Source organism: Elephas maximus, chromosome 3 (genome assembly GCF_024166365.1).
Source record: "Elephas maximus indicus isolate mEleMax1 chromosome 3, mEleMax1 primary haplotype, whole genome shotgun sequence".
Taxonomy (NCBI): domain Eukaryota; kingdom Metazoa; phylum Chordata; class Mammalia; order Proboscidea; family Elephantidae; genus Elephas; species Elephas maximus.
This window is the reverse complement of record NC_064821.1, coordinates 22,086,809-22,110,690: the sequence shown is the minus strand read 5'-3', so window position 1 is coordinate 22,110,690 and position 23,882 is coordinate 22,086,809. Positions and strand designations below refer to the sequence as shown.

General features: G+C 38.3%; 1 protein-coding gene and 1 pseudogene across 1 annotated transcript; both read left to right on the top strand.

The window, feature by feature from the left end:
• Nucleotides 1-23,882, top strand: part of LOC126074056 (olfactory receptor 7G2-like) — a 678,546-nt pseudogene that overhangs the window by 117,580 nt on the left and 537,084 nt on the right.
• On the top strand, nucleotides 7,541-7,981 carry LOC126071051 (olfactory receptor 7G2-like). The gene has a single exon (XM_049875354.1). It carries the CDS (start codon nucleotides 7,541-7,543, stop codon nucleotides 7,979-7,981), a length of 441 nt encoding a protein of 146 aa, XP_049731311.1.

Genomic DNA, 23,882 nt, shown 5'->3' with positions numbered 1-23,882 from the left:
CTAATTGTCCATCCTCTTCACATGTTTCCTTTTACCTTTGCACCAATACTTGAACAGATCTTATTCTGCTAATGTCCTACTCTGACCCTAAAATTCCAGGAACTTTTCCCATCTCAACACATACTTGACGTTGCTCTATTTTGTTGAGTGTTCTAGATTTTTCCAAAATTTTATTTAGTATTGTTTTGAGAGAGCAGGAGTGTATGGTAATCTTCTCCTTACTTTTTTATTTAACATTCCTTTGCACGGAAGATCATTTGTCTTCACCCTGTTACCTGGTTATGAGAACTCTGTGGGAGGAGGTGGAAACCAGGCAGAACCCACAGGCTAAATCAGCCATATATCTGTTTCCATTTATTAATCAACAAAGTATTTTAACAGGGACAACAGCACAGAAGAACAGGAGAAATACCCATGTATTTATGTTTCCAGAATTTAAAAATGCTGAAATTTTGCCATAATGACTATCTTCTTAAATTAACAAAATAGTAAGAGAAAAGAGGACATAGTCTTTTTATTTCTGTCCAATCCCTTCCTTTGCTTCCCAGAGGCAACTATAGTCTTAAATTTGGTGACTTCCTAGGCAGTAGGATATTCAATAATTTAAACTTGAGGAACTGGTTAGTGGAGTCGAGAGGAGGACTGAGAGAAAAAAAGTAAAAGAGGAAGGGAAGAAAGAAGTGGAGGAAAAACAGAAACAGAGAGCACAGAGAAAGATTTGTAATTTTCATTTTGTTTCACAATATAGATGTGAGACATCCTCTAAAATGAGATACTTTGTACATCTATTATGTGTCTCATCATGTCTATTTTTTCCATCAGACTCATCAACAACACAGAATCGGAAAACCAAACATGTGAAAACCAAGAAGGATTCCTCCCCCTCTCCTCTCAGAGAATCCAGAACTACAGCCCCTCTTCTTTAGGCTGTTTCTATCCATGTACCCGTCCATGTACCTGGTGTCAGGAACCTGGTCTTCATCCTGGACATCAAGTTGTATCCCACCTCAAAAAAAAAAAAAAAAAAAAAATTTTTTTTTTTTACCCATCCATGTACCTGGTTTCAAGAACCTGTTTTCATCTTAGATGTCAAGTTGAATCCTACCTCTGCTCTGTAGTAGCTATCTGACCTTTGACAACTTGCTTCCAAGCTCAGTATCCTCATCTATAAAACTGGCATAAATATATTAGATACCTCAAATTTTATCAATGACACAAACAGGGTCAAACATTAAAAACAATTATCACTCCTAACAAAGGTTTCAGAGATAGAGTAGGTTCAGGCACAGAACTACAGTGTTGCATTTTCACTCTTCATATGTTCGTTTCTTCCTAAGGTTATTCTCTTTATGGTCACCAAAGGCACATAGGTCATTTCAGAAACAATAATAGAAACAGAAAACTGACTGCTTCTATTTGGTCTCTTTGTAATGGAGAGATAATCTTCCCAAGGAATCATTTAGAAGATAGCCTACACTATCAGCCTGGTATGGGATATATGTCCCTTCCAACACTAATTACCAGCAAGAGAAATTTCATTAACATGGGAGGCTTACACTAAGCATCAGATTGGCAAAGTCTGATGTAGAGTCAAGCACCATAGTAACAGCACGTGCTCACTATAATGCCACTACCTGTCTGTCAGTGTGTTGTACTGTGGTGGCTTGCATGTTGCTACAATGCTGGAAGCTATGCCACAAGTATTTCAAACATCAGCAGGTCACCCATAGTGGGCAGGCTTCAGTGAAACTTCCAGACAAAGACAGACAAGGAAGAAAGGCCTGGTAATCTACTTCTAAAAATCAGCCAGTGAAAACCCAATGGAGAACCAAATATTGTCTGAGTTTTCAACTCACTTACTTTGGATGCATCATCAGAAGGGATTAATCACTAGAAGGACTTCATGTCTGAGAAAGTTGAGGGACAGCAAAGGCCTGGGAAACCTTCAAGGAGATAGATTAACAATGGCCGCTACAATGGTCTCAAATATACCAACCACCATGAAGATGCCACAAGATTGGAATGCGTTTCATTTGGTTATACATGAGATCCCAAATAGTGAGTGCAGACTCAATAGAAATTAACGACAATAAATATAATGCTTGGCACCTAATAAGTACTCAGATAAAGTACTCAATGAATGTGAGCCAGCACAACTTTCTTCCAGGTCTGGCATCCTCATTCTGGTCCTTTCTTTCCTGCTGCTTTCACATATTTTTAAGCACTTGCTTCAGCACTTAGCTAAGCAGAGTGCCTTTAACTGTTAGCACCATTTGAGAATGACTCACTAGAAGAGAACCTCTGCACCCAAGGGCCCACCTCCTCACAGTGTTGCATCCAATGCATGATCTACACACCTTTTAAAGGCCTGATTCTCTTACCCCAACTGGCATAACCCTGAAGGTCCATTCCAGCTCCAGAGCTCCCTGCTGATCTCAAGACTTCATCACAACTCAGTTTCCTCCTCTGCCCAATCCTTCCTCCTTCCCTTTCCTTTCACAGGTGCTGGTCCAAGAAGCACTCCCTAACAAACCTTTGACGTCCTAATCTCTGCTTAAGTGGAGTAGACAGGAAGCCATGAAACCCAACCTGATGCAATAAGAACAGCATGACTTAGGTGCTGATAAGTGCTATGGAGATCACACATGAGGAGAGAGCGTAAGAAAATGTGAAGGTGCTGTGATTTAGATAGAGGGCCAGAGGATGCCTCACTGAGAAATTGACTTTCAAGAAAAGGAAGAGTGAGAGTGAACACTGTGGTTGTATGGAGAAAGAACCAACCTTGCATTCCAGGAATTAAACTAAATTCAGCAGAAGTATTATTTTTTTCCACTTTTTGCTAGATTTGATTTTTTGAAATTCCATTAGCATTTTGCCGATCACCAATTCTGTCCTCCCATTTCTATCTGAGTTCAGTTCAATCAGACCCTTGACCCTGCATGCAATAGAAAGGGCTCCTGAGAGTCATCAAGATTCTCTACCTTGTTAAATCCTGGCTTCAGTTCTGCATCTCTCACTTACTTTGCTTGTCACCAGCCTTGATTTAGCTTAGTACTTACTGGAATACTTTCTTCACTTGGTGTAATACATTACATAACAGCCCCAAAGATATCAGGTCCTAATCTGTGGAACTTGCAAATTTTACTGTGTTGGGGAAAAGGTTCTTTGCAGATGGGATAAAGGGTTATCTGAGTAGGCCGTAAACGCAATCAGAAATATCTTTATAAGAGAGATTAGAGAGAGATTTGACTCAGACAGAAGGAAAGGTAATATGCCCATTGAGGCAAGGATGGTGTGATGAGGCCAGAAGCCAAAGAAAAGCTGAAGCCACCAGAAGCTCAAAGAGGCAACAGATTTGCCTAGTGAATCTCTAGAGGAGCACTACTCTGCATACACCTTCATTTCGGAACAGTGAAACTGATCGCAGACTTCTGTCCTCCAGAAGTGTGAGAGAATTTATTTCTGTTGTATTATGCCATCACGTTTGTGCTCATCTTTACAGAAGTCACAAGAAACTAATACACCTGGCTTTCAGCAAGTTACATTGTCTTGGTTTTGCTCCTGCTTCCCTGGCTACTAGTCCTCAGTTTCCTTGGATGTGTCTTTCTCATGTTCCCAACCTCACACACTGGAGTGTCTGAAAGTTCAGTCCTAACTCTCTTTTCTTTAACTACCTTGACTCCTTGGCAGTAACATCCAGACTCAAGGCTTTAAAAGTTATCTAACTCTAATAACTCCCAAATTTATGTCTCCAGAGAGGATCAGTTCCCCAAATTCCAGACTTATATATAACGTTCCCGTATATAACATTCTAGACTTATACACACCTGCCCGCTTGGCCTCTCCAACAGACATCTTAAACTCAACTTACCCAAAACTACAACCCTGATATTAAACTCCTAGATATGCATTTCCCACAGTCTTTCCTATCACAGTGAATAATAACACATTTTTTTCAGGTGCTGAGCAGTTCTCTCCAACTGAGCTTCATCTTTTATTCCTCTCTCTTTCTTGCTCTCTGTGCCCAATTTTTCAGAAAACCCTGTTGCCTATACCACCAAAAGACATCCATAATACCACCAAATCTTAACACCTCTACAATTACCACCATGGTGTAAGCCACCATCATTTAGGATTACTACAAAAGCACTACACATGGCCATCCTGCATTTGCCCTTTCCATCAGGATGCTCTTTGTATAATTTGCCTAACACTACCCCTTTGATTTTATCTTTTTCTTCTCCTCATCACACACCAAGTACAATCAGAGAAAAAAATCAAGATTCAGAACTTGCCTGAATGTTCTGAATCTTGACTTTTTTTCTCTGATTATACTTGTTGTTGGTTCTTATTTTTGCATTGTTATTCTTTCCGGCTATGTAAATCACAAATTTCATATTCTCTTCAATTTTAAAGTTTTTTTTTTCTCCCTTTCCACCGATGTGGTCACTCTTTCTGTCTAACAGGTTCAGGGTAGCTCTCACTAATCACCAACACTCAACCCATGAGCTCCATTTCCTACCTCTTCCTGTTGGTAATAGTGAGAAAATCACAAATCCAGCCACAAAGACAGTAGGGAGCTTGGCTCAGTTTCTTCCTGAAGGCTTTTAAGAAACTTTTAGTTGATCAAAATCTGCAGTCATGGGCCAAGCAACGTCCACAATTTTTGTGTTCACTCACACTTCTCAAATCAAGTAACACCACCTCTGACCTTGGCTTCAAATATCTAATCCTTTCTAGAGCATTTAGCCCTTATCACCTGGAAAGAGCAATCTTCCACCTAAAATTCCTTGCTAAGGCCATAAATTTGGAGGTGCAGCCTACTTATCATTTTGTGTTTGAGTTCTGATTATGGAACCTGAAAAGTTAATCTTGTTTTTTTGGTTATCATTTTTGTATTATTTTTCTTCCCGGCTATTAAAATAATCACTGGCAGATTCTATTTGAGTGGGAAGATTCCAGTAGAAATTTACATTTGTATTATGCCATATGCTTGAAATAAATGAGGTTAAGATGGTGAAGAGTGACACGATAATGCCATCTTGTCTCAAATTGTTTCTCAAATAACATATTGAGAAATCTGTAGATTAGCAAACAAAATTTATATGGAAACAATTAACATGTAGTAAAATAAATTGATAAATTCATGAGTATACTGAATTCATTAAAGACGAAGGTTTTTAAGTGAATATTCACATGGAATACCATCTTCATCTATTAAATAATGGTTTTCATCTAACTAAATCTACTGAGAATATGGATAAACCTGCATACTAGTGCCTAGCCAGTGAAAATGTGATTTCTCACAACTCCATTAAAAATCAAGAGCCAAAATATCAACCCACATTCCACGAATATTAAGAAAAATGTGCATAAATATTTTTGGGACACAACTGGAAAAGTTGATTATGAAACTCTAGAAAAGGAGTAATAGGACTATCTATACTAATCACAGTCAGAATTCACCAGACAGAATGACTTACAATATGCTCTATGAACATATACAGAATAAAGAGTAAGGATCAGGGAATATTCAATGACACTTAGAAAGAAACAAGACTATGTATTTGCATTTTAAAATAACTTACCTATATTTCTAAATATATTATTTGTACCCTCATACATAAATTATATTGTAACACCTAAAATTGGAATCAGGCTTTTTAACATCACTACTAAGGTGGATATGCTTTCAATTGTACCTAAAAAATGTTGTGATGCAATTAGAGAAGGATGGTGTATCCATATGTAAAAGGTATGTGATGTGGAACTAAAAGAAACAGGTAGAGAGAGAGAAATGGCATACAGCTGGTCTCCCAGAGGCTGGGATTCAGCCACATTTAATTCTACCTTCTATTTTCTTGGTCTTTAAAGATTTGCTCTGTCCTGGGATCAGAATGACAAGAAAAGTGTTTAGTTAATGAGGAGCTTTGGATATTGAGCCCACAGGGACATAGAGACCTCAAATAGTCTACCTGTGGCCACCTCATTCAACAGTCCCCTTCCAGTGAGGAAGCAGCACACCCGAGACTCTAGCCACAGATGATTCTCTTGCCCAGGAGCCTGGTGCCTCACTTGGTCCTCTGCCTTTCCGAAGGATAGATCTCCCATCTACATCATCCAACATCCAGGGCTGATGTCAATCATCATTCCTCAATGATGCCAGCCAGGTAACATAAATCCCTTAGTTAATATTTAGAAGTGAGGACAAATATTTTAATATAGGAACATATAGAGGAATGATGCCTGTGAAAATAGTGTGTGCATGAAATGATTGGAATCAAGACATCTCAACTCCTGTCTAACTGTCTTCCATCTTCCTGACAACATGTTTCCTTGTATCTTTGCACCAATAGCAAGGAGCTGTCATTCTGCTACTGTCCTCCTGACCATTTTCCTCCTGAAAAGAAATCTGCCCCTTCTCAATCATGATGACTATTTTAAAATTCTCTGATATTTACTAGCATTCTTGTGGTGGCAAAAGTAGATTTATCAGCTTAACCTTATCTTCCCATTCCTAGTTGTTAGCACACATTTTTCTTACAGGTTTCCCCCACTATCTGAAAATAGAGTGTTCCTACAAAAGCTTTCATCAGTTGAAATGGCCTTAAGTGAAGAAGCCATTACCACTAATTTATATGGGAAAAAATTTTGAGCATTCTCAGACCCCAAAATAACACACCAAATCATACAAAATAACACATATAACCTAAAATAAAACTAACATACAGTGTTCACAGACGCAGTTCAAAGGTATGACAACTGCTGAGTGTAGTTTTCAGGAAAGGGGCTTGGGGATGGACTCTCATCGCTAGCAGGTGTGCAATACCTCTTTACAGAATTGTTGAAAAAAAAACACTGAAGGTGAGTTTTGCTTTTGATCTCTATTTTTTTAAGCAAAAATACTCTTTGAACTTCTTTCAGTTAGTGAAGAAAACAGGTACTGATGTGAATCTTTCGAAAAGTAAAGTAGCATAACATGAACTTTCAAAAAGGAGGGAATACTTGTATTTCTGTTGCCCAGTTCTAATTTTGAAAGACAGCAATTGTGTCTGAGACAGTCTTATCAGGCTGCCTCCAGAATATGTTTCTCTTTCCACAATTACCAAATATTTAAAATGCTAATAAGAGCACAAAGAATGTAATAAAAAAATGACCACCTCCTCACTCCTTTCCAAAATAATAAATAAATGTTGATATCCTGCTATATCAGCTTCTCCACTTTTTTTAAATAACCGAACAATATACATGCAGAAGGCAACACCTTTATATTCCCGCCCATTCCTCTTGTTTCCATCCTAAGATGCTGCTTCCTGACATTTGATTGTCAGTCGCCTCAATCTTTTCCACCAGATTCATCAACAATATGGAACCGAGAAACCAAACAGATGTTTCAGAATTCCTTCTCCTGGCACTGACAGAGGATCAGGAACTGCAACCTCTCCTTTTTAGCCTGTTTCTGTCCATATATTTGGTCACTGTCCTGGGAAACCTGCTCATCATCCTGGCCGTCAGCTCTGACCCCCACCTCCACACCCCCATGTACTTCTTTCTTTCCAATCTCTCATTTACTGACATCTGTCTCAGCACCACCACGCTCCCAAAGATGCTGGTAAACCTCCAAGCAAAAAATCAGAGCATCACTTATGCAGGATGCCTCACCCAGGTCTGCTTTGTCATGATTTTTAGTACTTTGGAAAATTTTTTCCTTGGAGTAATGGCCTATGACCGCTATGTGGCCATTTGTCACCCACTGAGGTACATGGTCATCATGGATGCCCACTTCTGTGGCCTGCTGATTCTAGTCTCCTTGCTCGTTAGCATTGTGGATGATGCCCTGCTCCACAGTCTGATGTTGTTGAGTCTGTCCTTTTGCACAGATCTGGAAATGCTTTACTTATTTTGTGAAGTTTTTCAGGTCATCAAAGTTGCCTGCTCTGAAACTCTCACCAATGACATCAATCTTATATTTTACAGCTAGCATACTGGGCGTTCTTCCTTTCTCTGGAATCATTTTCTCTTATACTCAAATTGTCTCTTCCATTTTGAGAATGCCATCAGCAGGTGGAAAGTATAAAGCTTTTTCTACCTGTGGGTCTCACCTCTCAGTTGTTTTCTTATTCTATGGGACAGCTTTTGGTTCGTATATAAGTACGACATTTACACACTCTTCCAAGAAAACTGCAGTAGCTTCAATGCTGTACGCTATGGTAACTCCCATGATGAACGCCTTCATCTACAGCCTGAGAAACAGGGACATGAAGGCAGCCTTGAGGAGTGTTATCAGGGGCACAACTGCTTTTCAGTGATTATATTATGAGCTTTGGTTTGGGATTTCTAAATTTCATCAAAGTGACAGGATACTCTTGAGCCAGAATGCTTGATTTTGCCCCACCACGTTCTTCTAAAATGAAGAGATAACATAATGGCTAGGTGTAATTCAACTTGGGATTGAAACCTGACTTTGCTCTTTTTGTAGCTTTGTGGTGTCAGATAAATGATTTCAACTCCAAGGCTTTGTTTCTATTAAGAAAGCATAACCCTGACTCTGAGTGTCCAAACAACAGAGAGTTATCTTTCATTACAAGGATGTCAGAGATTCGAAATGCACAGGAACAGAACATTAAGACTTCATTCATTTCCTCATGAAATGCCCTCATCCTAGAAATCGTTCTACTTGTTGTCACAGGTGACTGCAACAGACTCAGGCGTCATATCCAGACATCATGCATACAGACACAAAACTGACATCTCTGGACCTATTGTTAATGTTGTTAGGTGCCATTGAGTCGATTGCAACTCATAGTGACCCTATGTACAACAGAAATTTTTAATAGAGTACGTACTGTTAATAGACTTTCCCATAGAATCGTATAGGAGACATCTGCTCCCATCTGATCACTGAGAATAGCATATATCTGTTTCTAATCACGTATCTGTTTGGGAGATACTAGTTATTATGAGAGCCGTAGATTGACCATGTAGTGTATTTTTTGCTGTTGGGAAGTTAATTCTTATAACCACTACAAGCACTTAATATAATGCCTGGCACATAATACTCAATAAAATTTAACTAGGACCATTATGTTTTGTATTTGGCCATAATTTATAAGGCTTATTATACTTTGCTCTGACATATTTTTACCACTTCCTTCAGTACTTTTATTAGTTTACCATTATTGCAATAGCTATTAGTAGGTTTTACCTGTTTTAGCAATAAAGTCAAATGAATAATTATTGAGTTAGGCAGAGTAGAATTGGTCATCTTTTTTGGAAACATATTTGACTTGATCCTTACTCATTGATTTATTGGCCAGAGTATCTATGAGATTTTACTTTTCTCCTTAGCTACCTTATTTAGCAGTTTTTCTTTCTTATCTCTGGTGAGTCAACACAGAGATTGAGTAAAATTAATTGAACCATTGAAGCCTTAGAGGGTTGGCTGCTGTCTTAGGGATCTCATGGAAAATTCTGTAATGTGTAATTATGAGGAAAACAGTTTTTCTATGGACATGGACTTTATTTTGAGGAAGACATGTGGAGTGTAAAATGGAATGAGACAAAAGGGAAGTTGGCAGGCTTAGGGTGATCAGTTTTCCCACAACCACGAAGAATCAGGATTATCACTCAGAATCATCTCTGTGGTGTTGAGCTGAGAATAAAATAGACCTTGGAGGTGAATTAATGGAGTGTCTGGAGTGCCTTCTGGTCATCCTTGATGGTGGTGGTGGGATTGTGTTTGGCACTAAACCGGGAAGTCAGCTCATCACCAGGCACACCAGGTGTATTGTATTGCAAAGTTGTCTCCATTTATGTCCATAAAACACTTGCAGAGATGAGTCACCTGAGACCTTGTTCATACTGCTTGTTTCCATACCTCACCCACTACCTACTGGCTTTGATATCTGGGGAGATGTTTGTAGGATGAACATTCTAAATAATTACTTTTTTGACATTTTGATGTATGCTGAAGTTTGACGAGCATGACTTGAATATTAGAAGAAGATGAGAGAATGGATTTAGAATCTAGAATATGAAAGAATCCAGAAAGTGGAATCTTTTCCATTTTACTTATTATTAATATATCATATGCAAATACTGTATAAAATGTATCAGTAGTTTTTAAAGAATTGTAATATAATGAGGAATCATATACCCATGACCTAGGTTATGAAATAATGACATCACCACATAATCCAATGAATAGTCTCCTAGTCTTATTGCCTTCTACCCTCCCAGTGGCAAACACTATCCTGAATTTGGTATTTATCACTTTCTCCTATGTTCTTCTATTTTGTTGAATTTTATTGTTATGGATTTAATTATGCCTCCTAAAAAGATAGGTTGTGGTCCTAACTCCTGGTACCTGCAAACGTGACTTTGTTTGGAAATAAGATCTTTGAAGATGTTACCTGTTAATATGAGGTCATGCTGGAGTAGGGAGAGTCCTAAACCAATATGAGTGTTATCTTTATAAAAGAGAAGATATTGAGACAGAGAGTCAAAGAGGGAGGATGTCTTGTGAAGACAAAGGAAGATATGGAGTGAAGGTGCAGCTGCAAGCCAAAGAATTCATAGGGATACCAGAAGTTGGGACAGACAAGAAAGGATCTTCCCCCGGAGATTCAGAGGGGACATAGTCCTGTTGACAACCTGAATTTGGACTTCTAGCCTACAGAACTTGGAGACAATAATGTTTTTCTCATTTTAAACAACTCACTTCTGTGATAGTTTGATATTGCAGCCATATATAATTAATGTTGTTGTTGTTGTTGGATGTCGTCCAGTCAATTCCAACTCATAACAACCTGTAATCTTTATGAAAGCAAATTACCTGTTCTTCCTCTCAGAGGGCAGCAGTGTGGTTTTGAGCCACGAGCTTTTTGGCTAGCAGCCAAGCATTCAACCACTGAGCCAAGAAATGTCATTTGATAGACCTGTGAAATTGCCAGTTTTTGTATTTTTGCTACAATACTGGCAATGTGACTGAAGGGAAGTTTTTAGTCATTCCTAGGTGCATTCCTGTCTGATTTATAAATTTGCCTATTTCTAAATTTATTAGTAGTGAAATTTTAATGAATGAATTCTGTGTCTTGATTGTGCTTTTGAAATTTAATCATGTTGCTGCATGTAATCTTAATTCATTTATTTTCAATTCTGTATATTTTTACATTACGTATGTGACATTACAAAATATGTATCCCTTCTGATGTTGATGAAATTTTTTTATTGTACTTTAGATGAAAGTTTACAGAACAAACTAGTTTCTCATAAAACAGTATACACGTTGTTGTATGACATTGGTTAATAACCCCACAACATGTCAACACTCTCCCTTTTTAACCCTGGGTTCCCTAATACCAGCTTTCCTGTTCCCTCCTGCCTGCCAGTCCCTGCCTTAGAGCTGGTGTGCCCCTTTAGTCTTGTTTTGTTCCATGGGCCTATTCAACCTTTGGCTGAAGGGTAAACCTCAGGAGTGACCTCATTACTGAGCTGAATGGGTGTCCGGGGCCCATACTCTCAGGGTTTCTCCAGTTCCTGTCAGGCCAAGCAACTCTGGCCCTTCTTTCTGAGTTAGAATATTTTTCTACATTTTTGTCCAGCTCTGGCCAGGACCCTCTATTTTAATTCCTAACAGAGCAGTATAGTGGTGGTAGCCAAGCACCAACTAGTTGTACTGCTCTTAGTCTCAAGGAGATCATGGTAGATATGGTCTATTAGTCTTTTGGACTAACCTTTTCCTTATATCTTTATCTTTCTTCATTCCTTCTTGCTCCCGAAGGGCTGAGACCAGTGGAGTATCTAGACGCCCACTCACAGGCTTTTAAAACCCCAGACGCTACTCACCAAAGTAGAATGCAGAAGGTTTTCTTTATAAACTATGTTATGTCAATTGAGCTAGATGTTCCCCAAGACCATGGTCCCCACAGCCCTCAGCCCAGCAATTCCACCCCTCAGGTAGATTGGATGTGTCTGTGGAGCTACCATGAGCTTGACTTGCCCAGGTTGTGCTGGCTTCCCCAGTTTTGTGTACTGTCTTACCCTTCACCAAAGTTACCACTTATCTATTGTCCATTAAGTGTTTTTCCATCCCCACATATCCCCTCCCTCATAACCATCAAATATTGTTTCTTTTTGTATGCAAACCTTGTCATGACTTTTTACACTAGTGTTCTCATACAATACTTGTCCTTTTGTGATTGACTTATTTCACTCAGAATAATGCCCTCCAGATTCCTTCATGTTATGAGATGCTTCACAGATTCATCATTGTTCTTTAACATTGCGTAATGCTCCATTGTGTGAATGTACCACAGTTCGTTTATCCATTCATCTGTTGATGGGAATCTAGGTTGTTTCCATCTTTTTGCTATTGTGAACAATGCTGCAATAAACATGGGTGTGCATATGTCTATTCCCGTGACGGTTCTTATTTCTCTAGGATGTATTTCTAGGAGTGGGATTGCAGGATCATATGGTATTTCTCTTTCTAGCTTTCTAAGGAAGTACCATATCATTTTCCAAATTGGTTGCATCATTTTGCATTCCCACCAGCAGTGAATAAGTGTTTCAATCTACCTGCAGCCTCTCCAACATTTGTTATTTCCTGTTGTATTGATTTGCACCAATAATGTCAGAATGAGATGGTATATCATTGTGGTTTTGATTTACTTTTTTTTTTAATGGCTAGCGACCACAAACATTTCCTCATGTGTCTGTTAGCTGCTTGAATGTCTTATTTGGAGAAGTGTCTATTCATTTCCTTTGCCCATTTTTTAATTGGATTATTTGTCTTTTTGTTGTAGAAGTGTTAGATTTTCTTGTAGATTTTAGAGATTGGACCTTTGTCTGATTTATAATAGCCAAAATTTTTTCCAGTCTGTAGGTTCTCTTTTTACTCTTTTGGTGAAAACTTTTGATAAGCAGAAGTCTTTAACTTTTAGAAGATTCCAGTTAACTAGCTTATCCTCTGGAGCTTGTGTGTTGTTGTTGTGGTTTGTATCCTGTTAATGCTGTCTATTAGGGCCTCTAGCACTGATCTTATTTTTTTCTTCTATGAGCTTCATAGTTTTTGGCTTTATATTTAGGTCTTGGATCCATTTTGAGTTAGTTTTTGTATGTGGTGTGAGATATGGGTCCTGTTTCTTCTTCTTTTTTTTTTTTTTTTTGCAAATGGACATCCACTTTTGCCTCACCATTTGTTAAAAAGGCTGTTTTTTCCCCATTCGATGGACTCTGGGCCCTTGTTGAAGATCAGGTGAACACAGGTGGATGGATTCACATCTGTGTTCTCAATTCTGTTCCATTGGTGCATATATCTGTTGTTGTACCAGTACCAGGCTGTTTTGACTACCGTAGCTGTATAGTAGGTTCTGAGATCAGGTAGTGCATGTTCTCCTACTTTACTCTTTGTCTTCAGTAGTGCTTTACTTATCCAGGGCTTCTTCTCTTCTATATGAAGTTAATGATATGTTTTTCCATCTCTTTAAAGAATGTTGTTGGTATTTCAATCGGTATTGCATTGTATTTGTAAACCACTTTGGGTAGAATTGTCATTTCACAATGTTGAGTCTACCTATCCATGAGCATGGTATGTTTGTCCATTTATGTAGACCTTTTTTGGTTTCTTACAGTAGTGTTTTGTAGTTTTCTTTGCATACGTCTTTTATATCCCTGGTTAGATTTATTCCAAAGTATTTCTTTTTAGGAGCTATCATAAATGGTATTTTTTTTTTCTTGATTTCCTTTTCATTGTTCTCTTTATTGGTGTGTAGGAATCCAAATGATTTTTGTTATCTTTGTCTTGTATCTTGCAACTCTGCTGAATTTATTAGTTGCAGTAGTTTTCTAATGGAGTCTTTTGTGTTTTTGATGTATAGTATCATATCATCCACAAATAGGGACATAATATAATTTGTTTTTTGAAATTTTATCATGGTAAGATATATATATATGTAAGAAAACTTTGCTATTTAAACCATATTTAAGTATACAATTCAGTAACAATAAGTACTTGCATCTAGTTGCACAACCATTACCATTATCTACTTCGTAATGGTTTTTATCACCCAAAATAGAAACCACATTTTGTTTATACATTCATTTGTTGATTGACACTTGAGATGCTTACACATCTGGGCTACTGTAAAAAATGCCACAATCATCGTTGATGTAAAGCAACTTGAGTCCCTGCTTACAAGTCTTTTGGATATACATGTGGGAGTAGATTTGCTGGGTCATATGATAATTCTATGTTTAACTTTTGAAGAAACACAGAAGTGTTTTCCAAAACAGTGTGGAATTTTACATTCCCACCAGCAAAGGATGGGCATTTCAATTTCCCCACACCCTCATCAATACTTATTAATTTCTATTTTTCTGATAACAGCTATCCTGGTGGGTGTGAGAGGGATATCTCATTGTGGTTTTGATTTGTATTTCCATTATGACTATTGATGTTGAGCATCTTTCTATGTCCTTATTGGTCATTTGTACATCTTTGGAGAAATATCTATTCAAGTTCTTAGCTCATTTTCAAATTGGGTTGTCTTTTTGTCATGGAGCTGTAGGAGTTCTTTCTGTATACTGGGCATGAAAGCCTTATCAGATACACTGTTCTCAAATACTTTCTCACATTTTATAGGTTATCTCTTTCCTTGATAAGGTGCTTTAATGCACAAAAGTTTAATTTATTTTTACTTCTAATAGCATTTATTTAAAATATAATTCACAGGTAGGACCAAGTGGCTGGAATAGTCAGATGTTCCTGAGGTCACTCTTACGACACAGACCCAAAAGAAAAAAACAAGTGAATCAATTATATATGACAATCTAGGAGCCCTTAACATCAAAGACAAAGTTGAGGAGACAGACCGAGTGGCAGGGGGAGGAAGAGACAGTTTAAAAGCAGTGAAGAGGTGCCAGACTTGATCTAGCCAGCACACGGTAGGCTGGAACATTTGGAGCATCTGGAGCCAGGAGGAAGTGGCACTTGATTGGTGAAAGTTAAGTGCAAGTGTCTAACCTACCACATGGGATCGAAATAACCCTTTTTCCTATAGGACTTATGTAAGGGAAAAATGCCTCTCTTCCCCTCATCTGCACCCTCCCTGCTTTGTTCTGGTGCTGGTCCAGCAGTGTTCAGCAGTTTCATGCCCCCTAGGCTAGAAGTGGAACCTGTTGCACCCAACCCAGTCCCTCAGCTTTGGGGAGGGAACAAATAAACAAATGAACAAACAAACAAAGGTGGCCACCAGCTCCACTAAGCTGGGAGCTCAAGGCTAACTGCACCCACACCATTCTTGCAGATTAAAAAAATCACTATGCCCCTTAAGCCAGGGACTCAGGACAGGCACTGTCCCTTTGCCTATAAGGGGTCCATGGTCTTTGAATGCCTTTCACTCCTGCCTAGAACTGCATGGGCCATTTCAACAGTGTTGGCCCTCATTAGTATAGTACAACAGGGTATGTACCAGAAGCCTATTTTCAACTGCAACAACTAAGAGGGAGTGGTGGATTTGTAAGTTTTGACACCACCCTACCCATTGAGCAGGATCTTCAACCAACAACATCAGGGGCCTGAGGACTGGTGGCTTGACCCAATCCACCTAGCCATCCCCTAGAGGGATCTGAGAATAAGTGGTGCTTCTCCGTCCTTACAGCAAACAAACAGCATTGCATGCCCAAAGTTTTCCTGCAAAACCCACCCACCTATGCACTCTTGAGGACAGGGACACACATCCCACCTAGGCACTCAGGGGCAGCTATCAGCCCCCTACCTTGCCCAGCACATAACCACCTACTGCAGCCAGCTACCTGTGCCTGTACTCTGATCACCCATATGTAGCCCTGCCCATCTAGGACTGTAGGTGAGAGCCTGAACCACCTACTCAGTGACCGATGACCTGAACAGTTGAGCTGAGTCTACCCAAAAAAGTAAACTGATTTCTGGGCTCACACACCTAGTAGCAGCCCTAGCCCCCTGGTGACAGGATGTGAGAGCTTCAAAGATGCCTATAATCAGGGTAGCCCATATGCACAGCCTATTTGGGCATATCAAGACAAAACAAAATAAGAAGCTAGGACACAATAAACAAATATACAATAAATAAATGTAATAAATTATTAATGGCTCAGAGACAACAGTCAATATCAAATCACATAAAAAGGCAGACCATGATGGCTCCAGCTAGCAACCAAAACAAAGAAGCAGGAAACTTCATGCAGGAAGAGAAGGTCTTGGAATTACCAGAGGTAGAATTCAAAAGACTAATATATGGAGCTCTTCAAGAGATCAGAAAGGAGATCAGGCAAAACTCAGACCAAGCCAAAGAGCACACAGACAGAGCAATAGAGGAATTCAGGAAAGCTATACAAGAGCAGAATGACAAATTTAACAGGCTGCTAGAATCCATAGAGAGACAGAAAATAGAAATTCAAAAAACTGACAATAAAATTTCAGAATGAAACAACTCAGTAGAAAGTCATATGAGCAGAATTGAGGAAATGGAAGTCAGAATTAGTGAGACTGAACATAAAGCACTTGATAGCTGTTTACTCGAGGAAAAATCAGAAAAAAGAAAGAAAGAAACCTTAGGAATTATGTGAGACTCTATCAAGGGGAATAACCTATGAGTGATTGAAGTACCAAAACAGTTGGGGATAACAGAAAACACAGAGAGAATTCTTGAAGATTTGCTGCAGAAAACTTCCCTGATATCATGAAAGATGAGAAGATACCTACCCAAGAAACTGATCAAACTCCGCACAGGATAAATCTCAAAAGAAATTCACTAAGACATAAAATCAAACTTGCCAAAACCAAAGATAAAGATAGAACTTTAAGAGCAGCTACAGATAAACAAAAAGTTACCTACAAAGACAAGTCAATAAGAATAAGCTCAGAATACTCAGCTGAAACCATGCGGGCAAGAAGGCAATAGGATAACATATATAAAACCTGGAAGGAAAATAAAATTGCCAGCCAAGAATTATATATCCAGCAAAACTATCTCTCAAATATGAAGACAAAATTAGGGCATTTCCAGATAAAGAGAAGCTAATAGAATTTGTACAAACCAGGCCAAAATTACAAGAAATACTAAAGGGAGCCATCTGGCTAGAGAATCAATGATACCAGATAAAAACCCAAGACTAGAACACAGGACAGAATAAACAGATAGGGAAGTCACAAAAATAAGTCAAAGCTAAAACACTGGAAATCAGGAAACAGAGATGTCAATATGTGAAAGATGACAACATTAAAATAGAAAAGAGGGACTAATAGTGTAGTGACAGAAGTTTCATATGGAGAGGAAGTTAAGGAATAAAAGGCTGATTTAAACTTACAAAAATATAGGTTATTTTTAGGGTAACCACAAAAGAAACTAACAAATCTACACATCAAAAGAAAAAAAAATAAAGACTCAGCAAATACAAAATCAACAACAATGAAAAAGATGAAAAGGAAATACATAAAGAAAAATGACTCAGCACAAAGTGGATCAAAGAAATGGACAATACCATTAAAAAAAAATCAAAATGGCAGCACTAAGCACAAAGCAAATACCTATCAATAATTACCTTGAATGTAAATGAACTAAATGCACCAATAAAGAGACAGAGAGTGGCAGAATGGATAAAAAATATGATCCATCTATATGCTGTCTAAGAGAGACATGCCTTAGACTCAGAGACACAAACTAAAATTCAAAGGATGGAAAAAAATACATATATTAAGCAAACAACAACAAAAAAAGAGTAGGGGTGGCAATATTAATCTCTGCCAAAATAGGCTTTAAAGCAAAATCCACCACAAAGCATAAGGGAGGGTACTACATAATCATTAAAGGCCCAACACACCAGGAGAACATAACTGTAATAAGTTTATATCCACCCAACAACAGGGCTCTGAAATATATAAAACAAACTCTAACAGCAGTGAAAAAAGAATAGACAGCTCCACAATAGTAGTAGGACTCTAATACGCCACTTTTGGCAAAGGGCAGAACATCTAGAAAGAAGCTCAATAAAGACACAGAAGATCTAAAGGTCGCAGTCAACCAACTTGATCTCATACACATATACAGAACACTCCACCCAACAGCAGTCAAGTATACTTTCTTTTCCAATGCACATGAAACATTGTCCAGAATAGACCTCATATTAGACCACAAAACAAGCCTTAACAGAATCCAAAACATCGAAATATTACAAAGCATCTTTTCTGACTATAAAACCAAAAAAAGTAGAAATCAGCAACAGAAAAAGCAAGAAAAAAACAAAATCAAATACATGAAAAATGAAAAATATCTTGCTCAAAAACTACTGGGTTATAGAAGAAAGCATGGACGGAATACAGAGATTCATAGAATCAAATGAGAATGAAAACACATCCTACCAGAATCTTCGGGAAACAGCAAAAGCAATGCTCAAGGGTCAATTTATTGTAATAAATGCACACATGCAAAAAGAAGAAAGGGCCAAAATCAAGACATTAACCCTACAACTTGAACAAATAGAGCAGCAAAAGAAGCCCTCGGGTACCAGATGAAAGGGAAGCGTATAAATATAGAGAGAGAGTTTTATATTAAGGAAATGGCTCATGGAGTTTTAGAGGCTGGAATGTGGGTCAGGCTGGAGGCTTCTCCTGATTCATGTAGCAGCAGGGTCTGCGGAACCCAAGATCAGCAAGCCAGGCAGCAGGGCTCTGGCTCACAGTCTAGGAAGATGTACCAATTCGAAGATCAGCAGGCAAACGGCAGGCAAGCTGCTAGCACAAGTCCCAAGAACCAGATGTCAGATGATCAGGAGCCAACTGAAGGATTCAGTGTGAGCAAACCCCCCAAGCCTTGCTAGAAAGTCTACTTATGTTGAATGCAGACCACACCCCCAAGGAAACTCCATTTCAACTGATTGGCTACTCAGAGCAGTTCCCATCACGGAGGTGATCACACTATATGAATTTTTATCATGGAGGTGATCACATCATCATAAGACTGCCAAACTAGATCATATCTGCCAAACCTCTGAGAATCATGGCCCAGCCAAATTGACACACAACCTTAATGATCACAACCATTGACCGCCAGAATAAATAAGCCTGTCTTGGAAGAAGTACAACCAGAGTGCTCCTTGGGAGCAAGGATGGTGAACTTTCTTCTCAAGTACTTTGGACATACTATCAGCAGGGACTAGTCCCTAGTAAGGGACATCAGGCTTGGTAAGATAGAAGGTCAGTGTAAAGAGGGAGACTCAATGAGATGGACTGACACAGTGGCTGCAACAATGGGCTCAAACACAGCAACCTTATGAAGATGGTGCAGGACCCGGCAGTGTTTCATTCTGTTGTACATAGGGTTATTATGAGCCGGAACTCACTTGACGATACCTAACAATCTAGCAACAATTTAGCCACACTGTCATATAAGGGAGCTGGCCGTGGTTATACTCAAATTTGTTAATTAGTGATATCCATTTCTGTCTCTTCAGGGCAACATTAGCATCCACTATACTCAATTTCAGCATCTACGAAATGGCATAAATACATTGTCTTTGTGGCTTGAGATGAGTATAAGGTATCTGAACTTCATCAGTGAGGAATTCTTTGATTTTAAGAAGAAAAAGAACTGACTCTAATATCCTCAAACAATAGAGTTATATCTCACTACAGGGAAAGGCCTTCAGAGGTAGGGAATGTACAGGGACAGGAGAGTAGGCTTCATCATAGAACTGGTCTCCCTCATGGTCATATTCATTGCTTTAGCAGATGATAGTGTCATATCCAGACATGATGTCCAGAGAGAAAATTTACTGTTCTTCATTGGATATATTGTTGATAGACCTGTCCATGGAGTCTTCAGAAGACATCTCCCCTGTATGAGTTAAATACTGGTTCCCCCAAAACATATATTAAGCCCTGGAACCTGTGAATATTACCTGTTATAGTAAAAAAGTGAATAGTGTTGCCTGTACTTTTGGTGTCATATTTAAGAAACCATTTCCAATTCAAGTTCTTGAAGATTTGCCTCTATGTTTCCTTCTAAGAAGTCTATATTTTAGTGCATATATTCAGGTCTTGATCCATTCTGAGTTAATTTTTATATAAGCTATGAGGTAAGAATTCACTTTTACTCTTTTGCATGTGGCTATCCAGTTGTCTCAGTACCATTTGTTGAAGAGATTTTTATTTTCTTATTGAATGGTACTGGCACTAATTCTTTAATCTTCATATAAGAATTCTCTGTCTCCCTTGTTTTTCTCATCATTGTGCTTTTGAGATTCAAACCTCTTGTTGAGTGTAGCACTACCTAATTTATTGTCAATGCTGTGTGTTTTCACATTATATATAGTAATATCACAAAATTTCTCCTTTTTGATGTTCATGGGAATTTTGCTTACTAGTTTTCTGCTATTATGAATAGGGCTGTTTCAATAGTTCCATACATATCTTCTGGCAGAAATGAGCAAGAGTTTTATACTTGGAGGAGGGTAGTTATTGGGTATGGAGGAGCACCTATTATCCTTTGAGTAGTTACAAGGAGTTTCCTGAGTGGTTGAACTAATTTACACTAATGTTCAATGTTCCTTATGTTCACCTAATCACCAACACATTTTCATTTATCAATCCGCTGGGTGTAAAACATTATTTAATTGATTTCTAGTTCTCTTATTATGTGATTGACAGGTTTTTCACGTATTATGGGCTGTTTATTTTTCCCCTTTTGTGAAATATCTGTTCATGGTGTTTCTTTTGAGTGGTTTATCTTTTTTCTTATTAATTTATAAGCTTTGTTTAATTGGGATATTAATACTTTGTTGGTTATATGTATGGAAAATTTCTTCTTAAGGTGTATGGTTTGTTTTGGATATCCTTTAGTGTTTTTGGCTGAACAGAAGGGCTTAGTTTTAACATGGTTGAATTTGTCAATATTTTTCTTAATGGTTTGTCCTCAATAGGTCTTGTTTATGAAACCTCTACGTATCTATCTTTATCTGAAATATTTATAGTATTACCTTCTACATTTGAAGGGTGAACCCACTGGAATAATTTTTGCCTTTGATGTGAGGCAGGAATTCAAATTCATTTTTATGTCCCTGAAACTTTTATTAAATTGCCCATCCATTCGTTGTAATGCCACGTCTTCATAAATAGTTACTATTACATGCTGGTCCTCTTCTGGGTTCTCTCTTCCAATCAACAAGTCTCTTGTTTCTATCCCTACACCATTGTCATGAATTTTAATTATTGTAGCATACCAATCAACCAAAAATAAGTTTGTTGTGGTAGCAAGAAATCCCAAAATCATAGTATGTTACAACTATTGTATCACAGTTAATTCCTCTCTGGGGAATTTGTAATTTATTTCAACAATATTGATAACAAAAAGTCACAATTTCAATCTATGGTCAGTAATGTGGGAAACAAAAAAGGTGTATATTGAAGTTACTACTATGAAGTTGAAAAAACTTAGTAGCAAAATTCTAAAAAATGAGTAATATCTCTGTTACATGCTAAGTCCATGTTGATTACAGAAAACATATTAGAAACAGCTGAATACAATATGCAACCTTCAGTGAACCATACGTAGAACTGGCTCTTATAGCTGGAATTTTTTAGAGTTGAAGTCCATAAAGTTGAACTGATAAAAATTATCACCTGTCTCTATACAGGTAATATGTATACCAGTATAATAAACTGTATTTGTGACCCTAAGTGTGATGTCAGTCTCCCTGGTATTTTTGTTGGAAAAGGGATGCATTCGAATATATCTGAAAAAAGGACTAGAATCTAATTATGGAAGTGCTCTGTGTACATTTGTGCATGGTACTTGCAATGGATGTGAGCAGAAAGACTTGGAAGAAAGATGATGGCATATCCCTGGTGAAGGAATCAGTCAATGCTAAGTTCTTCTTTCTCTGAGCCTTGCTCCTTAAAGATTTTCACTAGCCTGGGATCAGAATGACAACAAAAGAGTTTGACCAATGATGAGCTTTGGATACTGAAACTTCAACGGTCACAGAGACTACGAATAGTCTGTCTATGACCACACACTCAATAGCCTTGCCCAGGTCAGTAGGTAGCACACCTAAAAAGAAGAGATCATCATTTCTTCACAAAAGCCTGGTCTTTCTGTGCTCCTTGAGTACAGCACTTCCATTTTTATCCTTTAATCTCTGGAGAACTTAATCTCACTCCTTAGTGCTAGCACCCAGGTAATCTGAAGATCCCTAGTTTATGTTTTCCAAATTGGGAGAGATCTTTGTCTAACAGTCCGTTTGGGGGCAGCTGTAAGGTAGGTATTTGCAGGAGATGAGCAGAATGGAGTCACTTGTGAGACACATGCCTAATTGTCCATCCTCTTTACATACTTCTTTGTACCTTTGCACCAGTACTTGAACAGCTCTCATTATGCTAATATCCTACCCTGACCCTAAAATTCCTGGAACTTGCCCTTGTTCAATTTTGAACGTTCTAGATTTTCCCAAAATTTCCTTTAATGTTTTTTGAGAGCAGAGTTGTACGCTGATCTTCTTCTTACTTTTTTATATATGATTCTTAATATTCCTTTTGGTTTTCACTCTGTTACCTGATTATGAGAACTATGTGAGAATAAGTGTGTCTTAGACATCTAGTGCTGCTATAACAGAAATACCACAAGTAGATGGCTTTAACAAAGAGAAACTTATTTTCTCACAGTCTGATTGACTAGAAGTCTGAATTCAGGGTGCTAACTCCAGGGGAAGGCTTTCTGTCTGTGATGCATCTGGAGGAAGGTCCTTGTCATCAGTCTTCCCTTGGTCTGGGAGAATCTCAGCACAGGAACTTCAGGTCCAAAGGACACACTCTGCTCTTGGTGCTGCTTTCTTGGTGGTATGAGGTCCCCGGTTCTCTGCTTGCTTCCCTTTCCATTTACCTTTTGAGAGATAAAAAGTGGTGCAGACCACACCCCAGGGAAACTCCATTTACATTGGATCAGGGATGTGACCTGGTAAATGTGTTACAATCCCACTCTAATCCTTTTTGACATAAAATTGCAATCACAAAATGGAGAATACTGGGATTCATGGCCTAACCAAGTTAATACACACATTTTTTCTCCAGGGGGTAGGGGGACATAATTCTATCCATGACAAAGTGGAAAACTACGCAGATTAAAAAAAAAAAAAAAACTTTTTTTTTTTATACGCAGATATCACAGGCTAAATCAGCCATTTACCTGTTTCCCTTTATTGATCAATGAACTATTTTAACAGGCACAAAAGCACAGAAGAATAGGAGAAATACCCACATATATGTTTCCAGAATTTAAAAAATGCTGATATTTTGTCATAACAACTATCTTCTTAAATTAATACAATAGTATGCATAAAGAGGATTTTTTTTTTATTCCTGCCCATTCTCCTCCTTTGCTTCCCAGACGCAGCTACAGTCTTGAATTTGGTGATTTTCTAGGCAGTAGGATATTCAATAATTAAAATTTGAGGAATGAGGTAGTGGAGGAGAGAGGAGGCCTGAGAGAAAAAGAGTGAAAGAGGAAAGGAAGAAGGAAGTGGAGGAGAAAGAGAGAAAAACAGAGAGAGCATAGAGAAAGGTTTGTGATATTCATTTTGTTTCACAAGATAGATGTGAGACTTCCTCAAAATGAGCACTCCTTGCATATCTATTACGTGTATCATCACCTCTATTTTTCTCCATCAGACTCATCAGCAACATGGAATCAGAACACTGAACATGGGAAAACCAAGCAAGATTCCTCCCACCTGGTCCTCTCAGAGAATCCAGTATGGCAGCCCCTCCTCTTTAGGCTGTTCCCATCCATGTACCTTGTCGTTGATCTTGAGAACCTGGTCTTCATCCTGGACATCAAGTTGAATCTTAC

Bases quoted from the DNA above. Each gene is read 5' to 3' on its own strand.
- LOC126071051 (XM_049875354.1), top strand. From the start codon at position 7,541: ATGTACTTCTTTCTTTCCAATCTCTCATTTACTGACATCTGTCTCAGC.